General features: G+C 32.3%; 1 protein-coding gene across 3 annotated transcripts in view; it reads right to left on the minus strand.

Annotated features, from left to right (window-relative positions):
- LOC145268373 (DCN1-like protein 4) overlaps positions 1 to 20,204 on the minus strand; it is a 109,085-nt gene that overhangs the window by 18,597 nt on the left and 70,284 nt on the right. For all 3 annotated transcript variants that reach the window (XM_080123924.1, XM_080123925.1, XM_080123923.1), the window contains exons 6-8: positions 16,150 to 16,258; positions 11,520 to 11,624; positions 1,716 to 1,818 (exon numbers count right to left, since the gene is read on the minus strand). In XM_080123924.1, coding sequence (XP_079980050.1) covers positions 1,716 to 1,818; positions 11,520 to 11,624; positions 16,150 to 16,258 — 317 coding nt within the window. The remainder of the gene's footprint in view (positions 1 to 1,715; positions 1,819 to 11,519; positions 11,625 to 16,149; positions 16,259 to 20,204) is intronic.

Here is a 20,204-nt window from a genome sequence, read left to right on the forward strand (position 1 = left end):
AAAAATTTTTCTTTGATATTTTTCCTGTAAGAATTGCTTTAAAAATATATAGAGATATTTACCTTTTAATTTTTCGTTTTTTTAACCACAGTTCCTGATTTTAAAAATTAAAAGGTAAATATCTCTATATATTTTTAAAGCAAATTTATTATGTAAATTCAAAAATATATATTTTTCTCTACTTATTTCTATCTCTAACCCATATTAATTTTCTTATAAATTTTAAATCCAGACCTTTTATTTCAATTTTTTCAGATTCATCTGCCTTACTTTTAATGCTAGGTTTATTTATGGTGTCTTTTAAATTCAATAAAAACCCTTCAAAATTTGCTGACGAGGAGACCTTGCTTATCAAAAAACTATATATAATTATTGTACATAACTTGATGTATACCACAATAAAAAGCATTGTTTTCCGAAACGATCGTACAGATAATTGATTTTGTTGTTGTTCCTTCTTATGAAACGGATTTTTAAATTTTAAATTATCAATCACATTACTTAATATTATATATATATATATATATATATATATATATATATATATATATATATACATACACACTAGCAGGCCGCTAATTCTCTATTGATTATTATATTGAACCTAATATATGGTAGTGAGATTAAAACTAAAATATATATATGAGTTGGGTGCCATCAACTAGAATCAAAACCAAAAAATACAATTCTCCACCCTCACTCCTTAGCAACGCCCATATGCATACACACACACACACACACACACACACACACACACACACACATATAATTCACCTGTCATCCCTTTTTTAAAAGATAGAATCGCCTGACCGAAGACAAAATTCAAGCAAAGGCGCAAGGTCCAGAGTTTTATTTATATATATATATATATATATATATATATATATATATATATTTAAAGTGATGGTTGTGTAGTTCCAACGAGAGAAAAAATGTATATTTAAAAGAGTGTAGCCATCAACAATTGTGTTTTTTTTTAAAGGTTTTCATCATATTTTTATTTTAAAATATTTTTATAACGTGTTTCGAGCTTAGGGTGTGCTCTCTTCAGATATTTTCGTAAAAAGTTTTTCTTTAAAATGGGAGTTTGTGGATATGCCTCCGCTGATATTAAATATGTTTTTCATGTTTTTCACATATATATATATATATATATATATATATATATATATATATATAGATAGATAGATAGATAGATAGATAGATAGATAAATAGATAGATAGAGAGGTGGGGGGGCACTATTTACCTTCCTCCACAAGGTCAAAATAATTGAATTTGAATAGCTAGCACCCTAGAGGAAGAGCATATTGGACGAATAAAATATGTTTGAGCAGCCTTGTCAACATTCCCCAATAGGGGCACCTTAAGTGATTGACAATAAACTAATCTCTTCTCAAAGGGAAGAAGGTTAAGCTTGGGAAGGTGGACCTCCTGGAACTGACCAAGCCCATACCTCAGACCAACAAGTCATTTCAACAATGGCCTAAATTCTGCTGGTTTGATTTTTGTATAAAATTAACTGCAACACACACAAGACAGAGTACTTAAAAAGCAATACTGATAGTACCTGTAACAGAAGTAAAAATATGCAATTTTTTATGCAAGTAAAATCAAGTGTACTAAAATATTAACTGATTTTGTTGAAGAAACAAAACTGATTTGTATCTAAATCAATTCTTATTACAAATAATATAACAATAAGTAAATTACTTACATGCTCCGTCTTCATCGTAGTTTGAAAGATCTGTATGAATTGTTCTACTAAATTCTAATATATTACACCATTGATCTTTATTGATAACCTTGTATTTTGATTGCTATAAATAGAAGAACATATATATTAACAAATGGCATTCATCTGTGTATGTTTTCAAGGCATGTCAGAATGCAAGCTACCATGTGCACCACTCAAAAATACATAATAGAAAAATAAAAATAAAAAACTGTATTCTTTTGTTGACTTCGTGTACATGCTGGAAAAGGTTTTGCTCATCTTAGGAGAATGAGAATATCAAATACTCTTCACCGACATTAACAATGAATCTGATGTTTGTTTTTTTGTTAATGTTTACCAACCTTTCAACCTTTATAAGCTCATCCTAGCTTCCTCCAGCTGAATCAGTTTTTACAATGCTTCTTCTTTTTGAACGAGTTTTTAGAGTGTGAGATTTGACTGTTCATAATGTGCAAGTGATTTTGTTTGATCTAAAATTTTGATAGAATTTTTGCTTATTTTATGTAGTTTCAGATATGATTTGAGCTATTCTTTGGAAAAATTTTTTTCAAATTGTTTGTTTAGTAACAATTAACATTACTATGCAGTTTAATTTTGCATTTGTTTCTTGTCACATGCTATTTTTTTTCTTAATACTGGACTAGCAGGACCTGTGGAAATTCCACAGAAGACTCATTCATATGTAACATATTGATGTTGGCATTCTGTAGATGTTCAGTGTAAATGGAGACGCTCTGATATTATTGTAGCTTTTTTGTAGAAGTATATCTAAGCTAGCATGAACGCTCAGCAAAGCCTGGTCGTAAAGTACGCTTAAATATGATATTTTAATTCTTGCAGATTTTTTATATATATATATATATTTATATATAGATAGATAGATAGATAGATAGAGAGAAAGATAGATAGAGAGAAAGAGAGAGAGAGAGAGAGAGAGTTAATGCTCTATCAATTTTTATATCTTATAAAGTTGCAATTTCAAAAATAAAAAATATATCTATATGACTTGGATGCATTAGTTTGAATCGAAACTGAAATAAAAACTTACGAAAAAATATATGTATATATAACTTGAGTTCCTTCAGCCATAATCAAAACCGAAACCAAAACTTATAAAGAATTCTTGATAAAATTATTTATAAAAAAAAAAATAGATGACTTAAGTGCCATCAGCTATAATCAAAACCAAAACTTATGAAGAATTCTTAGTAAAATTATTTATGACAAGAAATGGAAATACATAACAATTAACCGGCCCGGATATAAACGTGAGACAGAAAATAACACACTTGCTATCGGATTACTATATAGATTTCTTTTTCAATGATTAAAAATGTTTTTCCAAATTAGTTTCTTTAAGAAACCCTATCATTTGAAACAAAAAAAGCATAAACTATATATTTTTTAATATTTATTGGTTTGTAACTAAATGAATCTAATATAACATTTCACAAGAAATCAGATGCTACAAATAACAAAGGCATTCTGGGTTATAAACAAAATATTAAATTTTTTTCATAGCCAGAAGAATCATTCACACAAATTTTACTTTCATTCAAGTTTTGCCATTGAAGCATTTCCATGTTTGAACTCTTTAACCAATTTAAGGGTACAAGAGTGTTTCAGTGTTATTCATTTATCCTGAAATGGGTTTGCTAGCTATTAAAAAAAAAAGAAAAAAAAAAAAGAAAAAAAGATTCATATAAAGAACAGGTAAAGCTCTCTCTATTCTTGGTGGGTGTCTCAATAAAAGCTTTGAATGAGCTGGCGTCAGAAAGAGCATCCAGCCTATAAGAATCTTGCCTCAATTAAAGAAATAACTTCCAAAGAAACTTAATCAGAGATAAGTTGGAATATCAAATTTTAGAAATCCAACACCTACCAGCACATAAAATGAACATTAAACTGAATATGATGATGATAAAAACATTTTTTTTTTAAATCAATCTTGCTTGGCTAGTTGTTTTGAGGGGAGAAATTGAATTGTAAAATTATAGTTCAGCAGAATAGTTCCCCATCTTAATAGTCAGTTCGCAGTGAATGTTGGAAGTCCTTTTTTTGACCGAAAAAGGATATCAATGGCTTATGGTCGGTTTGTAGAAAAAAATGTCTTCCGTACAAGAACTGGTGGAATTTTGAAACTGCAAATATAATTCCTAGGGCCTCTTTCTCGATCTGAGAATAATTCTTTTCTGCTGGCAAGAGAGTCCATGATGCGAAAGCAATAGGCTGTTCCGAGCCATCCGGCATTCGATGTAGCATGCACGTTCCGATGACATATTAATTAGCGTCGCTAGCTACTATTATGTCCAACTGCGGGTTGAAATGCGCTAGGAATAGTTTGGAAGTCAGGATTCTTTTTATTTCTTGGAATGATGTCTGGCAATCTTCTGTCCATTCCCAAGCCTTATCCTTTTTCAGCAATTCATTAAGTGGTGCGCGCAATTTGTACATATTTGGAATGAACTCCTGGTAATAATTTGCCAAACCTAAAAAAACTCTGCAACTGAGTTATGTTTACTGGTGTCGGCATTTCTTTAATAGCGGTCGCCCTATCTGGGTCTGGGCATCTGCCATCTTTATCGATTATTTGAGCCAGGTATTTAATTGTTTGCAAAAAGAACTTGCATTTATCTGCTTTGATCTTAAATCCATAATCTTGTATTCGACTGAATACTTGTCTGATATGTTTTTCATGTTCCTCCCTGCTTTTGCTCGCTATGATAATGTCATCAAGATATGCGATTGCAGTGTCCAAGCCGGACAGCATAGTATCCATTACTTGCTGGAATATTGTGGGTGCTACCTTGATACCAAACGCAAGTCTTTTGTATCAGTACAAACTCCGATGAGTATTAATACAGAGGAGGTTAGCGCTTTTGTTGTTTACCAAAATCTGTAGGCAAGCGTCGCTTAGGTCGATCTTAGAAAAAAACTTGCCGCAATTTAATTTCGTGAACACTTCTTCTGGACTAGGTAATGGATAGTGAAAATCTTCTAAGTACCCGTCAAGTCCGGTCACGAAGTCGGCGCAAACGCAAATTTCCCTGGACCTTTTCTTTATGTAAACTGCCGGAGCAGCCCACTCACTATATTCAACTTTAGCCAGTACACTGATGCTTTCTAAACTGTCTAGTTCCTGATTTATTTTGTTCAGGGAAGCGAATGGGACATTACTTTTCTTTTTAAACACCGGTTGTGTGCCAGGTTTCAATTTAAAATCTGCAGCCATTTTTGTACATCTCCCTAGACCAGGAGTAAATACGTTTGTGAATTCTTTTTTAAAACAAGTTATAAGTTTCTCCGTTTCTGCTGGGCGGGTGTCTATTTTCTTGCAGAATGTGGATATAGAAAAATCCCAGCGACGAAACTTCTCCATACTTTCAGAACCAAACAGGTTCCCACTATCTTTTAGCACATACAATCTTAGTGTTTTTGTTTTCCCCCGTAAAGTGATGTTTGTAATTAATTCACCTTCAAAATGAATTTTTGTACCATTAATGGCTGTCGCCGTTTTGAGATTTATTATTGAAAGATCCGATCCACTGTCTAATTGGAATTTAATAGCCTTGCTAAAAATGTTAACCTTTACATATTTGCATAGATTTTCATCTATGACGTCCTTAGTTCTGGTTTGACGTACACAGCTTCTATTCTGAGTTTTCCTACAGTGCAAACTTTTATGACCAATCTTATTGCATAAATGGCATTTTTTTGTTAAAAATGGGCAATCCTTTATCCAATGTAGACCACCATATCTGAAACAAGCGCTCGGTGCTTTTAGTTTTTCTGAGTTTCGGTGGTTAGTGTCTGTGTGCCATTTCGACGGTTTTTTCTTAGTTACTTTTTTTATATTCACAATGCCTGCTTCGATATTTCTTGCATCTTTTTTTATAATTTCTATTTTTTGACAATCCTCAGTCAATTTTTGAAGTGTTAAGTTCGGTTCATTTTCTAATTTTGTAAGGACTCTGCGCCTGATTTCCACATTTTTTCCCGAGGTTAACCCTTGCGCAAACATAAGACATTTAAAATTGTCTGCTGTTAGTTCAGACAACTTAAAGTCATCACAGTGTTTGTTCACTACATCTGCGTAGGTGGCAAAATCGCCATTATTGCCTTTTACTACATTCAAATATCTTCAACGCTCATGGAAAAAGAGACGTTTTCAGTGAGAAAAGTTCTGTTAACAAATTTACCTTCACATTGAATGTTAAATCTGCTGTTTTCCGAGGCAAGATGTAATCCACGAATTTATCATGCTCAGCCATTTTCAATTTTCGTAGTAGAAGTCTGGTTTTCTTTTGACCAGACCAGTTGCTGCAGTCAATATTAAAAAAATCTTCATAACGCCGAAAATACGCTGCGAATGATTTTTCCTCTTCCTCGTATTTAAAATTGTCTATCGCAGTCCATATTGTATTCTGAGAAAATGTTGAATTGCTTTCCGCGTTCGCATTATTCTTAACAATTTCTGTAAGCAATTCCTCTGTTCGTAATTGACGTTCGGCTAACTGTCTTTTAACTTCCTTTTGCTGTTCCTCGGTTCGTATTTGACATTCCACTAACTGTTTTCAAAATTCCTTTTGCTGTTCCTCGAATCGTGCCTGATGCTTTGCGGCATCGATATGCAACTTGGTCAAATGTTCCAACGCTACTTTCAATTCGTCCATTTTGCTTTGTCAGCATTAGCATTTTCAAAACGTTCCCTGAATTTTACAAAAAAAACGTTTTATTCTTTCTTATTTCTTCCTCTAGACAATAAAAAAAAAAATATATAAAATGTTCATTGTCTAAAGAAAAAAAAAATCAAGTGTATATTTTTCTCCAGAAAAAAAAACTAATGCCCGATTTTAGCAGCAAAAACAAGTGACAAATTCTTTTTCCAAAGTATAAAAATTTACCTTTCTAAGTCGCAACAAACCTTTTTTCTTTTTGCAAAAGTACAGCACTATCTTTGAAAGTCGTGACAAACTTTTTTCTTTTCAACTCTTTTTTTTTTCGTAATGATCTGCATTTTTTTTTTTTTTAGTTACCGTGAACTTTTCAGTTGCAAGTGTTATGTTAGACACTTCCTTAGGCTTAATAACATTTGAATCCGACGTCGTTTGTATTTTTAGAATACTATTTCAACGCGAGTATTATTTTTTCAATGTTTTTACTGGTTTCGATTTTAGTAAATCCAATGTCGTCAGTGTTTAGTCTTTTAGAACACTGTTTTTAAACGTGAGTACGTTCTCCGAATCCAATGTCGCCAGTGTTATGGCTTGCAATAAGCCTCAAAGAAAGCAGAACAACGAAATAGAGTTTAAACAATGTATTACTGGAACAACAACATAAAAAGATTACAACTGAAAAGAGTAGTAAACATCACTAAGCAGGCGAGGGTCGCTCTGGTGTTTAATCCACACCTGGGATCAAAAGGTGTATGGTTTATATAATGGATAGAACAGTCCATTTGGAGAGTGATTCCCCCACAACAAGCTCCTAGAATTCTATGCTGGTCCAAAGCTTTTTATGCTCTGTAGATACTACTATACAGTCAGAAATTTTATTTCTTTGAGCAGGATAGCCTTAGTAATAAAAGTTAGATAAAAATAAATGCTTTGGAAATCTTTGTTTTAGAAAATAGAGATTTTATTTCCATTTGCTGTCATAAGTTTGGAGTATGTTTGTCCTGCAAAGTATGTTTGTCCTGTTTGGGAAAGATCAAAGTATGCCAAAAAATTAAACTTAGTATTGCATAACACTTGCTCAGTAAGCCTACAAACCTGAACAACCTGCAGCTCCTCACTGACATTGCCCCTTTAGATATGAGAGAGAAAGTTGCAAGCTGAGTAGAGATCATGAAAACAATCTCCTTCTCCCTATCACCATCTTCTTCATAGACATGATCAGTGGTCCAAGAACTCATGTGAAAGAGAAGCTTTCTCAGCCATGTTAAATCTCTAACAATACCTCAGAAACAGATCAGATTACAGCTGTGAACTAGAAGGCTAGGAAATGATCTCCCTTCTCCCTACTGACATGAGAATCTCCCCTTCTGAGGTGCTGCCTCATGATTCAGAAGCACCTTGGCTCCAGTAGAAAACACTCAACTGGCTGAGAACATGAATGAGATGATCAAAAGTTTGCTATGGCCAGATAGAATTATAAAACTGACACAACCATCTGTGAATGTGAAGAGAAGGATCATATGATGCAACACTGCCTTGTCTACCTTCTACTGCCCAACCGGTGCAACTCGAAAGATTTTGCAGAATACAACGATTATGTGAAAAACTGGGAAACTGTCTTAAGATGTTTCAAAGATATCCAAAGAAGATCACTTTTGATATTTTTGATCAATATATTTTCTTTTACGGAATCATAGATAAAGTTGGAGCAGTTTTCACTCACACTCAGCTCTACAACTACTGCCACCCACACAAACTGAAAAGACTTTCTTGTTGTTGTATATACTCTTCTCTGATCAGGGCTTCACAAATATATTTAAAAACAAAAGGTTACAGGAGGTATGTTCAAAGGCTAGGACAATGCTGTTTGGTAGAAAAAAACAATTCAATATAAGACAAGGTAAACAGAATAAATGACAGTATTGAAAGATGTCAACAATTTTCAATTATTAATTATTTATTTACCAACATAATGGGTGCTTCGCAATTGTAAGATTTCAAATAGTAACATATCCAAAAATTACAAAACAATAAGATAGAAAAATAATTATTAATGAAAACAAGTTGTGAAATCACTATTACACTTGCTTAACAAAAAAAAAAAAAAAAGAGACAGTTGAGGGGAGATAATTAAGTTCTGTTTACATTATGTGACGAACATAATTCAAAATGTCAGACAAATTTTATGCCCCATGTAAACTTTATCAAAATCTGTTTATCATGAATAATTATTTTTCTACCTTATCGTTTTCCTTAATTTTTAGATATGTTACTATGATAATTATGTAGGTACCATTTGTTTTACTTGAAATTCAATATTTTTTGTTATTATAATATAGAAGCACCATGTAATGTGTCAAACCAGAATGGTATCAGTGATGTTAGGTTCTTGGAATTTTCGAGGTAAACTTCATATTCAGAGTGATGAGAAAAAATTTACAACCACTTGGTTGAGGTGTTTTTTTGCCATAATTTATAACTTATCTCTGGACTCCAAAACATATGGCTGGTTAAGAACTGGATAAAGGGGGTGAGTAGCGCTCATGCAGTGTAAGCAACTAAGATTGTAGGAAGGCTTGTTAGAAAGGAGATAATGTGGTTTGAGGCTTTTTCTTTATATTCTTTTTATTTTATTTATGTTAGCTTAGGTCTAGGATAACGTTACAGTATGAGTAGGTATTAAGAATTGAACTACGAGTTGTGCCCAAACTATATTTTATATGACAGAAGGGTTGATGACAGGAAGCGCATGTTACCATGCGGAAATTTTATAGCAAGCCCCACTCTCCCCAATGGTTTACTTTGACTTGCGCAACTGCCATTGTTCAAAGGCAGCATGCATACCGCGGATTTAATTGACATAAGTCCAGTTCAAACAGACAGAAGTACATAGAAGCTAGAAGTAACATTAAGAAAAAAATAGTGACAGCTAAGAGAGAATTTACGGAAACCACTAAAAAAACGAATCAAAGCACAAAAACTAGGAACTCGTGACTTCTGAAAAATCTACAACAGTGTAGTAAACAATGGGCAATCAACAATTCCCTCACTAACCAATAATCATGAGGTTGTTTGCTCAGCAACCGAGAAGACTAACATGCTTGCCAGTCAGTTTGCCTCAAACTCCACACTGCACTCTTCCAACCACCCCCTACCTGACTTTCCTATGTGGACAGACGCCACGCTAGACGATCTGAAAATCACCCCTGCTCAGGTGCATGCTATCATAAAAAACCTTGACACTTCAAAAGCATGTGGACCTGATCTCATCCCAGCTGTGCTATTAAAAAAGTGCTCAACCGAAGTAGCTTCAGTTCTCTCCAAACTCTACAACAAATGCCTTAATGAATCTTGCTTTCCGGGCTGTTGGAAAACTGCTTCTGTGGTACCAGTATTCAAGAATTCTGGCGAAAGAACTGCCCCATTAAATTATCGCCCCTTTAGCCTCCTCCCACTTTTTGCCAAAATATTTGAGATCATAATTAATCAAGCTCTAGTCTATCACCTTATAGATGCTAAACTTCTGACTGACAAACAATATGGATTTAGACAAGCCCATTCCAAAGCAGACATCCTCACTGTAATCTCTGAACGTATATACCAGTCACTGAACAAAGCGGGGGAGGGCAGAGCGGTAGCTCTAGATATATCTAAGGCTTTTGACAGGGTATGGCATGAGGGTCTCCTCAGGAAAATTAGATCATATGGTATCACTGGTAGAATACTTAACATAATTAAATCCTTCTTAGATAAGAGAAAAATCCAGGTTGTCCTCGATGGTCGTACATCTAAACAATATGATATAAATGCCGGAGTGCCCCAGGGGTCTATCCTTGGACCTCTACTGTTGCTAAATTACCTCCCCGACAAAATTGCCTCTGAGGTGGCTATATATGCTGATGACACCACACTCTATAACAGGCATCAGGAAAACAAATGAACACATATCTAAAGAAATGGCAGAAACACTAGAGAATGACCTCTAATCTGTAGTGGAATGGGGACAAAAATGGGTGGTCAAGTTCAATGCTGCCAAGATTAAACTAGTTTCATTCAATAATTACAAGAAACCTTTTCTACCACCTATAGCAATGGCCAACGACTCTTTATCTGAGAGTACATCTTTCAAACTCCTTCGCCTAACGTTCACAGGAAACATGAGTTGGAACAATTACATTGAAGGCATTGCCAGGGCCGCTGCAAGGAAGGTGGGCTCTCTCTACCGTGCTAGAAAACTACTAACACCCGAAAGTATCCTGTACCTTTATAAGGCCACTATTCGCCCATGTATGGAGTATTGCTATCATATTTGGGCTGGTGCATCTGCTACTAATCTCTCGCTCCTTGACAAGGTTCAAAAGAGAGTCGCAAATCTGATAGGCCCTGAACTGTCATCTAAGCTTCAGCTTCTGTCTCATCGATGAAATGTTGCATCCCTCTGCCATTTCTACAAGTATTTTAATGGTGAATGCTCTGACGAACTGTTAGCACTTGTGCCCCTACGACATGAACACCCTCGACAAACCAGACAGGCTGCTAAATCCCACCCCCACACTGTAGAGATCCCTAGATGTAAAAGATCTTTCTATTCCAGTAGTTTCTTCCCCAGAACTGCTAGACTTTGGAATTCTATTCCAGGTCCCTGCTTCCACAACTGTACTGACATGCAGAATTTCAAGTGCAACGTAAACCGACATCTTGCTGCCCAAATCTCTACATAGTACTCCAGTAGTAGCTGCCCCTGATAGTAGCCCCCTACACCTACAATGTGCCTTGTTTGGGGTGAAAATTTAATAAAAAATTAAAAAAAAAAAAAAAACTTCTAGGATGTCTTTTGCATTAAAATTATACAGAATAATTAAGCTATTGTTGAAGTGTGAGCTGGCATTTATTAGGCTGATAGTAAATTATTCTTATATTTCATCCAAAATAATTAAAATTATTATGCATTTCATTTAGATGTAATTCTAATTTATTAATTTATTTATTATACCCATCTATGTATGTATGTTCTTTTTTTTGCAATCCAAATGTAAGGGGGAATAATGTTGTTGTTGAAGATAAATTTTACATTTTAAATGAATAAAAAAAATTATTGATCACTTACCTCTAGAAATTGATGAAATAGACTGTGCAAAGGCCAATGTTTACCTAACAGTAATGAAAGCATGGCTTTGGCTGTTTCTATATCCATACTTCGTTGGTCCTTGTCCTGTCACAAATAAACATTACCTTCTTTAAAAAAAAAAACAACAACAACAAAAGCACAATAATTAAAATACATAAAAAGTATAGCTCTTATTTCTTTGTATAATAATGTTTTATTATTTCTAGTTAAACCAAATAATGCAAACCTGAGCATTCTCATGACATTTTTCAGAGCCTTACTACTTTCAGGCTGGCTGATGATAAATTGGAAGTGGTTGTTTTGTTTGTGACATCATCACTAGAAGATTGCCCCTATGGGACCAATGGGCTCATTTTATTTATTTATTTTTTCAACAGAGCCCCTCTTTCCTATATATAATGCTTTCGCCATGAGTGAGGAACTCAATTAACCCCTTCGATGGTAATCCTACAACATAACAGAGCAGTGGCGTATCTAGGGTATGGCAGGCATGGCCCGTGCCATGGGCGTCACTCTGACATGGGCGCAAAAATTGCTTGACAAAAATTAAAATTAGTAGTTAGGTATATCTAAGGTATAAATTATTAAGAAGGGGCACACATTCAAACTTTGCCATGGGCACCATTTTATATAGGTATGCCACTGTAACAGAGTGAGGTTGACATACAGTGTCTAGCATCTCAAAATGGTCACTCATCTGGTACTGGCTAGCCTCAACATCCCAAACTTCAGTGATTTAACAAGAACCCATGTGTAAATGTTATTATGCCGTACTTCTTTGTACTTAGTGAAATTCTATACAAAATAATTTTATAATTTGATTTATTCCTAGCAATTATAGCAAAGCTACATTTAATACTGTTACTAATTATCTACAATTCTGAAATCATAAATTTGGAAAACAAATATTTTTTAACATTTTCAACAAATAATTTTATCATTTTATTTTTTCAAAACTTACGTTTACATATTTTTATGAATAAACATACAAACACAATGTCATTATTTTCTTCAAATTTTCTTTTCATAAAGTATTTGTCCTTACTTCTTTCTTCTAAAACTGGACAAAATTTGAAATTTCTTTTACATTTAAAAAAGATATATAGTGATCAATTTTCTAAGAATATTTTTTTGTCTAATTTATTTTTGAAATATTTAAAAATTTTCTAAGAAAATAGCAAACATGTTAGGGGTATGAGGTGGGAGGTGGGGTCAAAATATTGTTGGGAAGAAACAAAGCTGAAAAAAATACATTTAACATATAATAAAGGGCTTATAGTGATGGAAATTTTGTGAAAAAGGTGAAAATAAAAAAGAGGGTGGCTGGATAGAAGAAACTGAAAAGGAAAATCCATCTTTAAACTAAAATGTTTTTTTTTTTTTCTAATCGAAGTCAGTCAACTCAATGAGAAGCACGTATGTAACAACTAAACTTCTATTTGTTTCTATAAGAATAATTATTATTAATGATAATATTTTCTAAAAATGGAAACCACCAGTTTCTTTCAAATAGGACACACATTGCTGGCCTGTCATACTTAAACTTGAAAGAGCATTTTCGTTTTTAAATTATTTTTTAACAGGGCCACAGATTATTAATTTTTATGGATGCAAATACATATCTTTTGACATCAATTCTCATCTTTCACATTTTGGCTAGTGTAACCTCCAACTTTCTTAAGGTGTCCTCCATCAAAATTAGAAAATTTTATTTTAGAAAAAATTGCCTAATTAATTGAACAAAACATAAAATGAAGATAGTCATCTGAATAATCTAAATAATACTATGCTTTTAGTTTACATTTTTAAACAAAATGAACACAAACTATTATTTGGATTATTATATTAAAATACTAGTTGACATTGTCAGCTTGCCATCACTTTTGAAATCTTTGAAATCCAAATTTTAAATAATAAACATTTCAATCATAAGTTCCTAACAAACATAAAACTAAAACTTTCACATTTATTCATGTAAATAGATAAACATTAACATCTTGTTAATGGATATAATTTTATTTAGCTTTTAAATAAGGAAATTAAAAAGAGAAACATCAATTTGCCTGATAAAATATGGCATTGTTAACGAGAGAGGAAAAGAGAAAAAGAGAGAGAAAGCAAGTAAGACACACACCCCTTTCAATTTTGTGTTGGTAAAAATTAGAGAAAAAGTTTTTAGCAAGTTATCCATATATTTTATTAAATCAGAAAATTATTACACATACATGGATAGATTGGCACAGTAAAATTAGAAATGTATAACACCAAACATTAACTTTTTAAGAACTGTTTAAAAACTAGGCATTCAAATGATGATTGTTGGGTTGTTCATCTGTATTATATTTAAAATATCGAAAAATAAAATTCTGTATAACTGATTAAAATAACAGTAACTGTTTTGATGATAATATAGAAGTAATAAATTAAAAGCTTTCATATTTATTCATTTAGAAAAAAAGGAACATTACGAAAATAGGGTGTTCCCATTTACTTAACTACACAGTTGCTGAAATTGTGCTCACAGCAGGATGTGATGAAAATAAAAATATTTTTAATAACCCTTCTTAATAAGCCGGTTTAAAATAAACAAATAATAGATTTTTAAAAACTTTTATTAATTTAATTTTTAGGAAACCACTCAAAACAAAGTGCGAAGCCATTTATTGCAAGGAGTCAACAAGAATGAAAACTGATTATCACAAAGACAGGAAATGCCTATTCGCTTTAGTCAAGTCACTCAAGCTGGAACAAAATATGGAATATATCAGAAAATTTTTAAGAACTCATGCCATAATAGTATTTATAGAAACGAATGAGACTAACAACATCATTTTTGTAAGAAAGAGATTGCAGAGAAGGATGATGGCCAATCAAATTAGATACATTTCCGCATGTTATTAAGAAGTCTTAAAACTTAAATACAACAACAATATCCAATACATAGTTTGATAGTAGATTTATAGAGATAGATAATAGCGTCAGGTGAGAGAAAGTGTTTGAAGTGATAGAGAGAATTGATTTTCTAAGAAGCAGAAAGATCTAATTTTTACTGATCAGCAATATATATATCTAGATAATTTTTGGCACACATAAGATAAATGACATTTATCTTATGAGTCAAGTTGTCAAAGTAACCATAAAAAAATTCTGGTACTAGTACAGTTTATAACCCATACTAAAACAAACTTTTTGTTGATATGCTCTGGTTGTTTATGCAAACAGCCAAAAGCTTACAAAGCACTTAGTCAATCGTATTGAATTGAGTAAATTGTAAAATGTCCACAAAAAATATGCAACATTTTTGAAAAATAAAATTATCAGAAACCCTAAATGTCAATAAAAATGTAAACTGCTTTTTGTTTTGTTTTTTTACCTTAGTCAGTCTGATTCAAAACAATACCAGAACAAGAAAAAAAAAACAATTTATCAAAAAAAAAAAAAAGGAAAATTAATAATTAAACAAACCTTAATTTTCTTGTGAAAAAACAAAAAACAAACTTCCTTGCAAAAACAAAACAAAAAGATTATAACACTTGTTTCATTATATTTATTTTGTACAAAAAGTAAATATTTTTCAATAAAATTTTAGATGCGGTGACGTTTTTTTTCTTGCTTTAAATGTAGTTCCATTATTTTTTCCTTTTTCCAGGCATCATTTCATTTGGATTTTGATGTCAGTTCATCTTTATGCAGCATTTTCTGGTTATTTATGTAAACAGCCAAAGATGCTGAATGAAAAGTCAGTTTTAACATGAGTCACAAACTGTACCAGTACTAAATTTCTATAAGACAAATAATTCTGTACATGACTAAAAGTCATTAAGAATCATTACAAAGAACAGCATACCATTTAGTTACAGTTATCAAAATATTTTAACACTATCTAATAACATTGTTTATGATATATACAAGCAAAAGCTACCTGTCACCCAGTGTATTTTAATCTGGCTCTATAAGTATTCTTTTTGAAAGTATGTCTTACATTAGATATTTTATTTTTAATATAATTATGTTGTAACTTTGAAAATTAATTAATAGTTTCTGTTTAAATTACCTCCCTGGAAAATTAATGAAAATTTTTTTGAAAAAGATTTTGGCAATGTATCCACCATTTTATTAAAGCATTTTGATTAATTACTATTAATGTCAACTAAACTATTGCATAGGAAAATAAAATTATAAATGAATAACATGAAACATGCATTTATTATAAAGTGTTTTAAAAATAGTTATGTAAATTAGATATTCAAATAGCTGTGTTTGGGTCTTTTGTCTCTATTACATATGCAGTATTTCAAAAGACTATGTTGTAATATTGATTTTATAACAGGAAGCTGTTTTGATGGTAATATCAGTGTAATAAACAGAAAAGACTTGCATTTTTACAATTAGATTAAAAACTTTTACTTTGTAAATTTTTATGAATGGCTCTGAAAATTGAATAAAAATACTAATAAACTGTTATTTGCTGAAATCATTTGAATTTGCAAATGTTGGGATGAAAAAAAAATGGAAAGTGTTTTCTAGAGCGTTAAAATACTGAAATAATAAATATATACTTTTTTATGTATTTCCAAAAATTTCATCAAGTTTTCAAATTCAAACTTACCTTTGCAAAATCATAGGCATATCGGTAAATACTTTTGAAGCATACGGGATCATTAAGATATGATCGAATGAAATCTAATTTCTTACGCACTTTGGAAGTAGTGTCACATCTGGAAGAAATAAAAATTGTTCTTAATATCTATAAAGTCAATGGTTATTTGTGTGTTATAGAAATCAATATGCTAAAATATTCTAATAAGTTAAGGGTTAAATTTTTCAAGAAATCTAAAGACACTATTGAAATTTTCCTTTGATTCCATCTGGGATCATAAGGATAATAATTGATTAGGTCCAAAAATTAAATGAAATGCATTATAACGTAAAGAAACAAAATTCATTATTGTTGAAAAGATTTTCTTCATTTTAGAAAACAAAAATAAATTAAACAAAAATGAAGAATATAATAAAAAAGATTAAAACATTGAAATAATCATTTTTATTGGTATATTAAGATTTATTATACCTAAATATGAATTATATTTTGTTTCAACTTATTGCTGTCTTACAAAAACATTTTAAAATACAGGTACAAGTAGTTTTTCATATCATTCGGATTATTCAGACTACTGTTCTCATCTTAAGTGTTATTTTCATAATGTTTCGGCTGATGTAAACTCTGATCTTCTTCCAATGTATCTTGTCAAACTGTCGAATCTGAACAGAATTTTGAACAGAACCTCTTATTGAATCCACAAAGGTAGTATACTCTCATTTTGTCAGCCATGATCAGGTAGAAGTCTAAAATAATTTACAAAATAACACTAACAACAAACAAAATAACACTCAAGATGAGAACAGTAGTCTGAATTAATCCAAATAATATGAATTATCAATCCTCAGCTAAAAAATTCAGAAACAAGTATGTTTTTCTTTTTGAGAGCACCATCGCACTAAAAGGTTTTTTCTTTATTACTGGTCCTCATATTGGAAATGTTATTTTTTAACTTTTCTCTCAACACAGAAATTGTAAACATAATACTTTAGTTGATTTTCCTTAAAAGAAAAATTCTGACCAACAATATATCTCCATATGGATATCACCAAGTGAATATTGTTAATAAGTAATAAAAGATTAATTTTTGAGTAAAATGTCTTCTAAAAAATTCTTAGATTTTTAAGTGGAATTTAAACATAACATTGAATCTGAGAAAATGCTCAAAATCTTCATAAAAAAATTTAGAGAATAAACAACAAAGATTAACAACAGGAAATGTAAATTGCTTCCAAAACTTTAAAATAGAAACGTGACAGAGTATAAGATCTTCACACACTCTTTGGAATGTACTAGCCTTTTCAACTAAATCCCAAACCACATCATCTGTACAAGATACGCACCACTGGCATTACAGATATTCTTCTGAAAAGGAGACTGTTATTCTGAACACATTCTTTGATATCCCGAGGAAGAATTTATCCGCAGATTAGTGGCCCCAATCTCTGGCTGGAGGAAGCAGAAAAATGACAAACTGATGATTTGAGCATGAGAGTAAAAAGTGGACCTTTGGTTTACTTTCAGTAATCTCATAATTCTCAGTTACCTTATTTTGTTTTGTCTTTTAGTCCTCACATTCCATGAACAATGTTTCTGACAAAGGAGAAAGAATTACTGTTTTCTGGTTTGGAATCTATCCATCCAACTCTTAGAGTTAGCAGGGTTTTTTTTACCTTGTGTTTCTTTTTTGTCTCTTTTTATTAAGTGACTTCATATCTTGTCTAGAGAGATATCCACAAAAAAAATAGCGAGGATAGATTTGGAGATGGTAACTGGTCCCCACATTTTTTGGCATTCATCCCTGGAATCAGAAATAACTGAAGTATGCCAAGGATTCAACTGTCGATCAACACAGGTGAACGACCTTGGCATGGGTAATTCATTTAGAGTCAGCTCAACCCATCTTATAGATGGTGTGTGTGTGTGTGTGTGTGTGCGTGTGTGTGCAACAATCACCATAAACAAGATTATTGAGTAAATTTCCAACTTTTGAATCAAAGATATTTGGTTGAACATGTTTATTCACGCAATTATTTGTCGAGATATGTAACCATTTATATAGTCTTTCATTATGCACAAAAGTTTTCTATTGAAAAGTTTTGGAGATAAATTACATTTCCTGTTGTAGACAATCTTCCTGATTTAAGCAAAATGGATTTGTTTATTTTCAACAATTATCTCCCACCCACAGTGGAAAGATGTAACACAAGTGTCGGAAAGTGGAATTTGAAGAGTGAGCATCCTAGAGGCAGAACACTCTGGCCTGCAAAAAAGTATCAACATCAGCACTCTCTAGTAGGGACACCTTAGGTGATTAGCATAAACTAATCCCCTCTCAAAAAAGAAAATAAATCAAGACCTGAGAGTGTGGATCTCCTAGAACTGCATAAGACCAAAGCCACGACTCAACCAACAAGAAAAAAGCCATCTCAGAACAGCTTATACTGTTGGCATTGGTGCAAAGAGAACTTCTGAACCTATTAAAAACATCAAAGATTTAAGCATGCTCCTTCGAGAATCTCCCCTTTTTAAGCATCTTAGTAAAGTAAGTAAAGTGGTTGTCCATAGTCAAGCCTAACCCAAAGGCTCTCTTTATTTAACTACTATACGAAAACTTAAGGGAGGATACCATTCCTTTCCCTGGAATATTTCAATTAACTTTAATTTTACCATCATAATGTTAAGTGGTTAGCAATGAAGCATCAAGTACCATTTTTAAAACATTTTTGGTATAAGTCAATGGTTGAACATTAGCCTCCCAGCTTATTGCTAAACACTAAATTTAAAAAGAAAAGAAAAAGTCTACACAGAAGATTGATACAATATTCATATACAGATCAAAAACTGTTAAATATTTTGTTTGAAATAAGTCCTCTTAAATTACTGCATTCAATTTCAATTAAATTTTAATGTTACTCTTCTAATGAATGATGAAAGATTAATTCAATGAGATTTTTTTGTTTCATAGTGCAACAAATCTACACTTGTTGCTGACATGGAGTGTTATGGTCATGAATAACATTGGGTACTTCTCTTGCCATAAGTCACACCACATGTTTATCATGAATGCCTTCAAAGAGATTGCTTTGCTGAATGAGCTCAAACACAGATTCACCAGAATGCTGAGGTTCTTCTCTGATGAAATGAATTACAAATGGGAAAAATGACGGGTGGATTTGTAAAGAAACCGTGGTGGTATCATTATGAAGCTTACCGAATTTTCATCCTCTGTTATGTTCTTTGGTGTTATCTTCATCGAGGGGAACGTCATCAAAAGAGCCTGAGGGTCATTGTCAGGAGATGCTGAGAAACATAGTGAAGTTCTCAATGGATGTGTTCATTATTAGATGCCTCTATGTCTTCCAGCAGGGCTCAACATATGCACACAAGGTCAAGATGACTCAGACATGGCTGCTCAACAACATTCCTCACCACTGGTCATTGGACTTGTGGCGACCCACTGCACCCAAATGTAACCCCTTAATTATTTCTTCTGAGACTAAGGTCAACAAGTGCACCATCAACATAGTCAACTCTGACAGTTGCTACTGTGAAGGGATTCGCTGCTGTAGACAAAAATATGATTGCCAAAGCAGGAGACTCATTTCGGGTGCGCTTGGTCCTCGCCAGATGCAGTGATTATATTGAAAAATAATGGAGTGTGTAATCCTAACTGTTGCTAAATAAACTCAGGTCTCTGTATAAACAATTTTTTTTTTTACTTTTTGTCAAGTGTTGGATTTTGCTGTATATATAATTTGATAAGCTATGGAAAGTTATTTTAGGAGCTGGAAGTGATTTATTTGTTTCAAGTAGTTTATTGTTTATAATGTAGACACATTTTTGAACATGGTTTCATTGTGATAGTATTTCTTGTAGTCATTATTTTTTATTTTGTACAGTCAATTGGAATATGTTTGACCGAGTACATCAGAGTAAGTACACTGACTATGTTTTTATTTGATATTTATATTCGACTGTGATTGTTTAATGTGTGGTCTTTGGATCAGATACAATTTGCAAGTTTTCACTTTCAAAATTTATAAATGTTCAATATAATTTAT

Source organism: Euprymna scolopes, chromosome 43 (assembly GCF_053919585.1).
Source record: "Euprymna scolopes isolate OS-2025 chromosome 43, ASM5391958v1, whole genome shotgun sequence".
Taxonomy (NCBI): Eukaryota; Metazoa; Mollusca; class Cephalopoda; order Sepiida; family Sepiolidae; genus Euprymna; species Euprymna scolopes.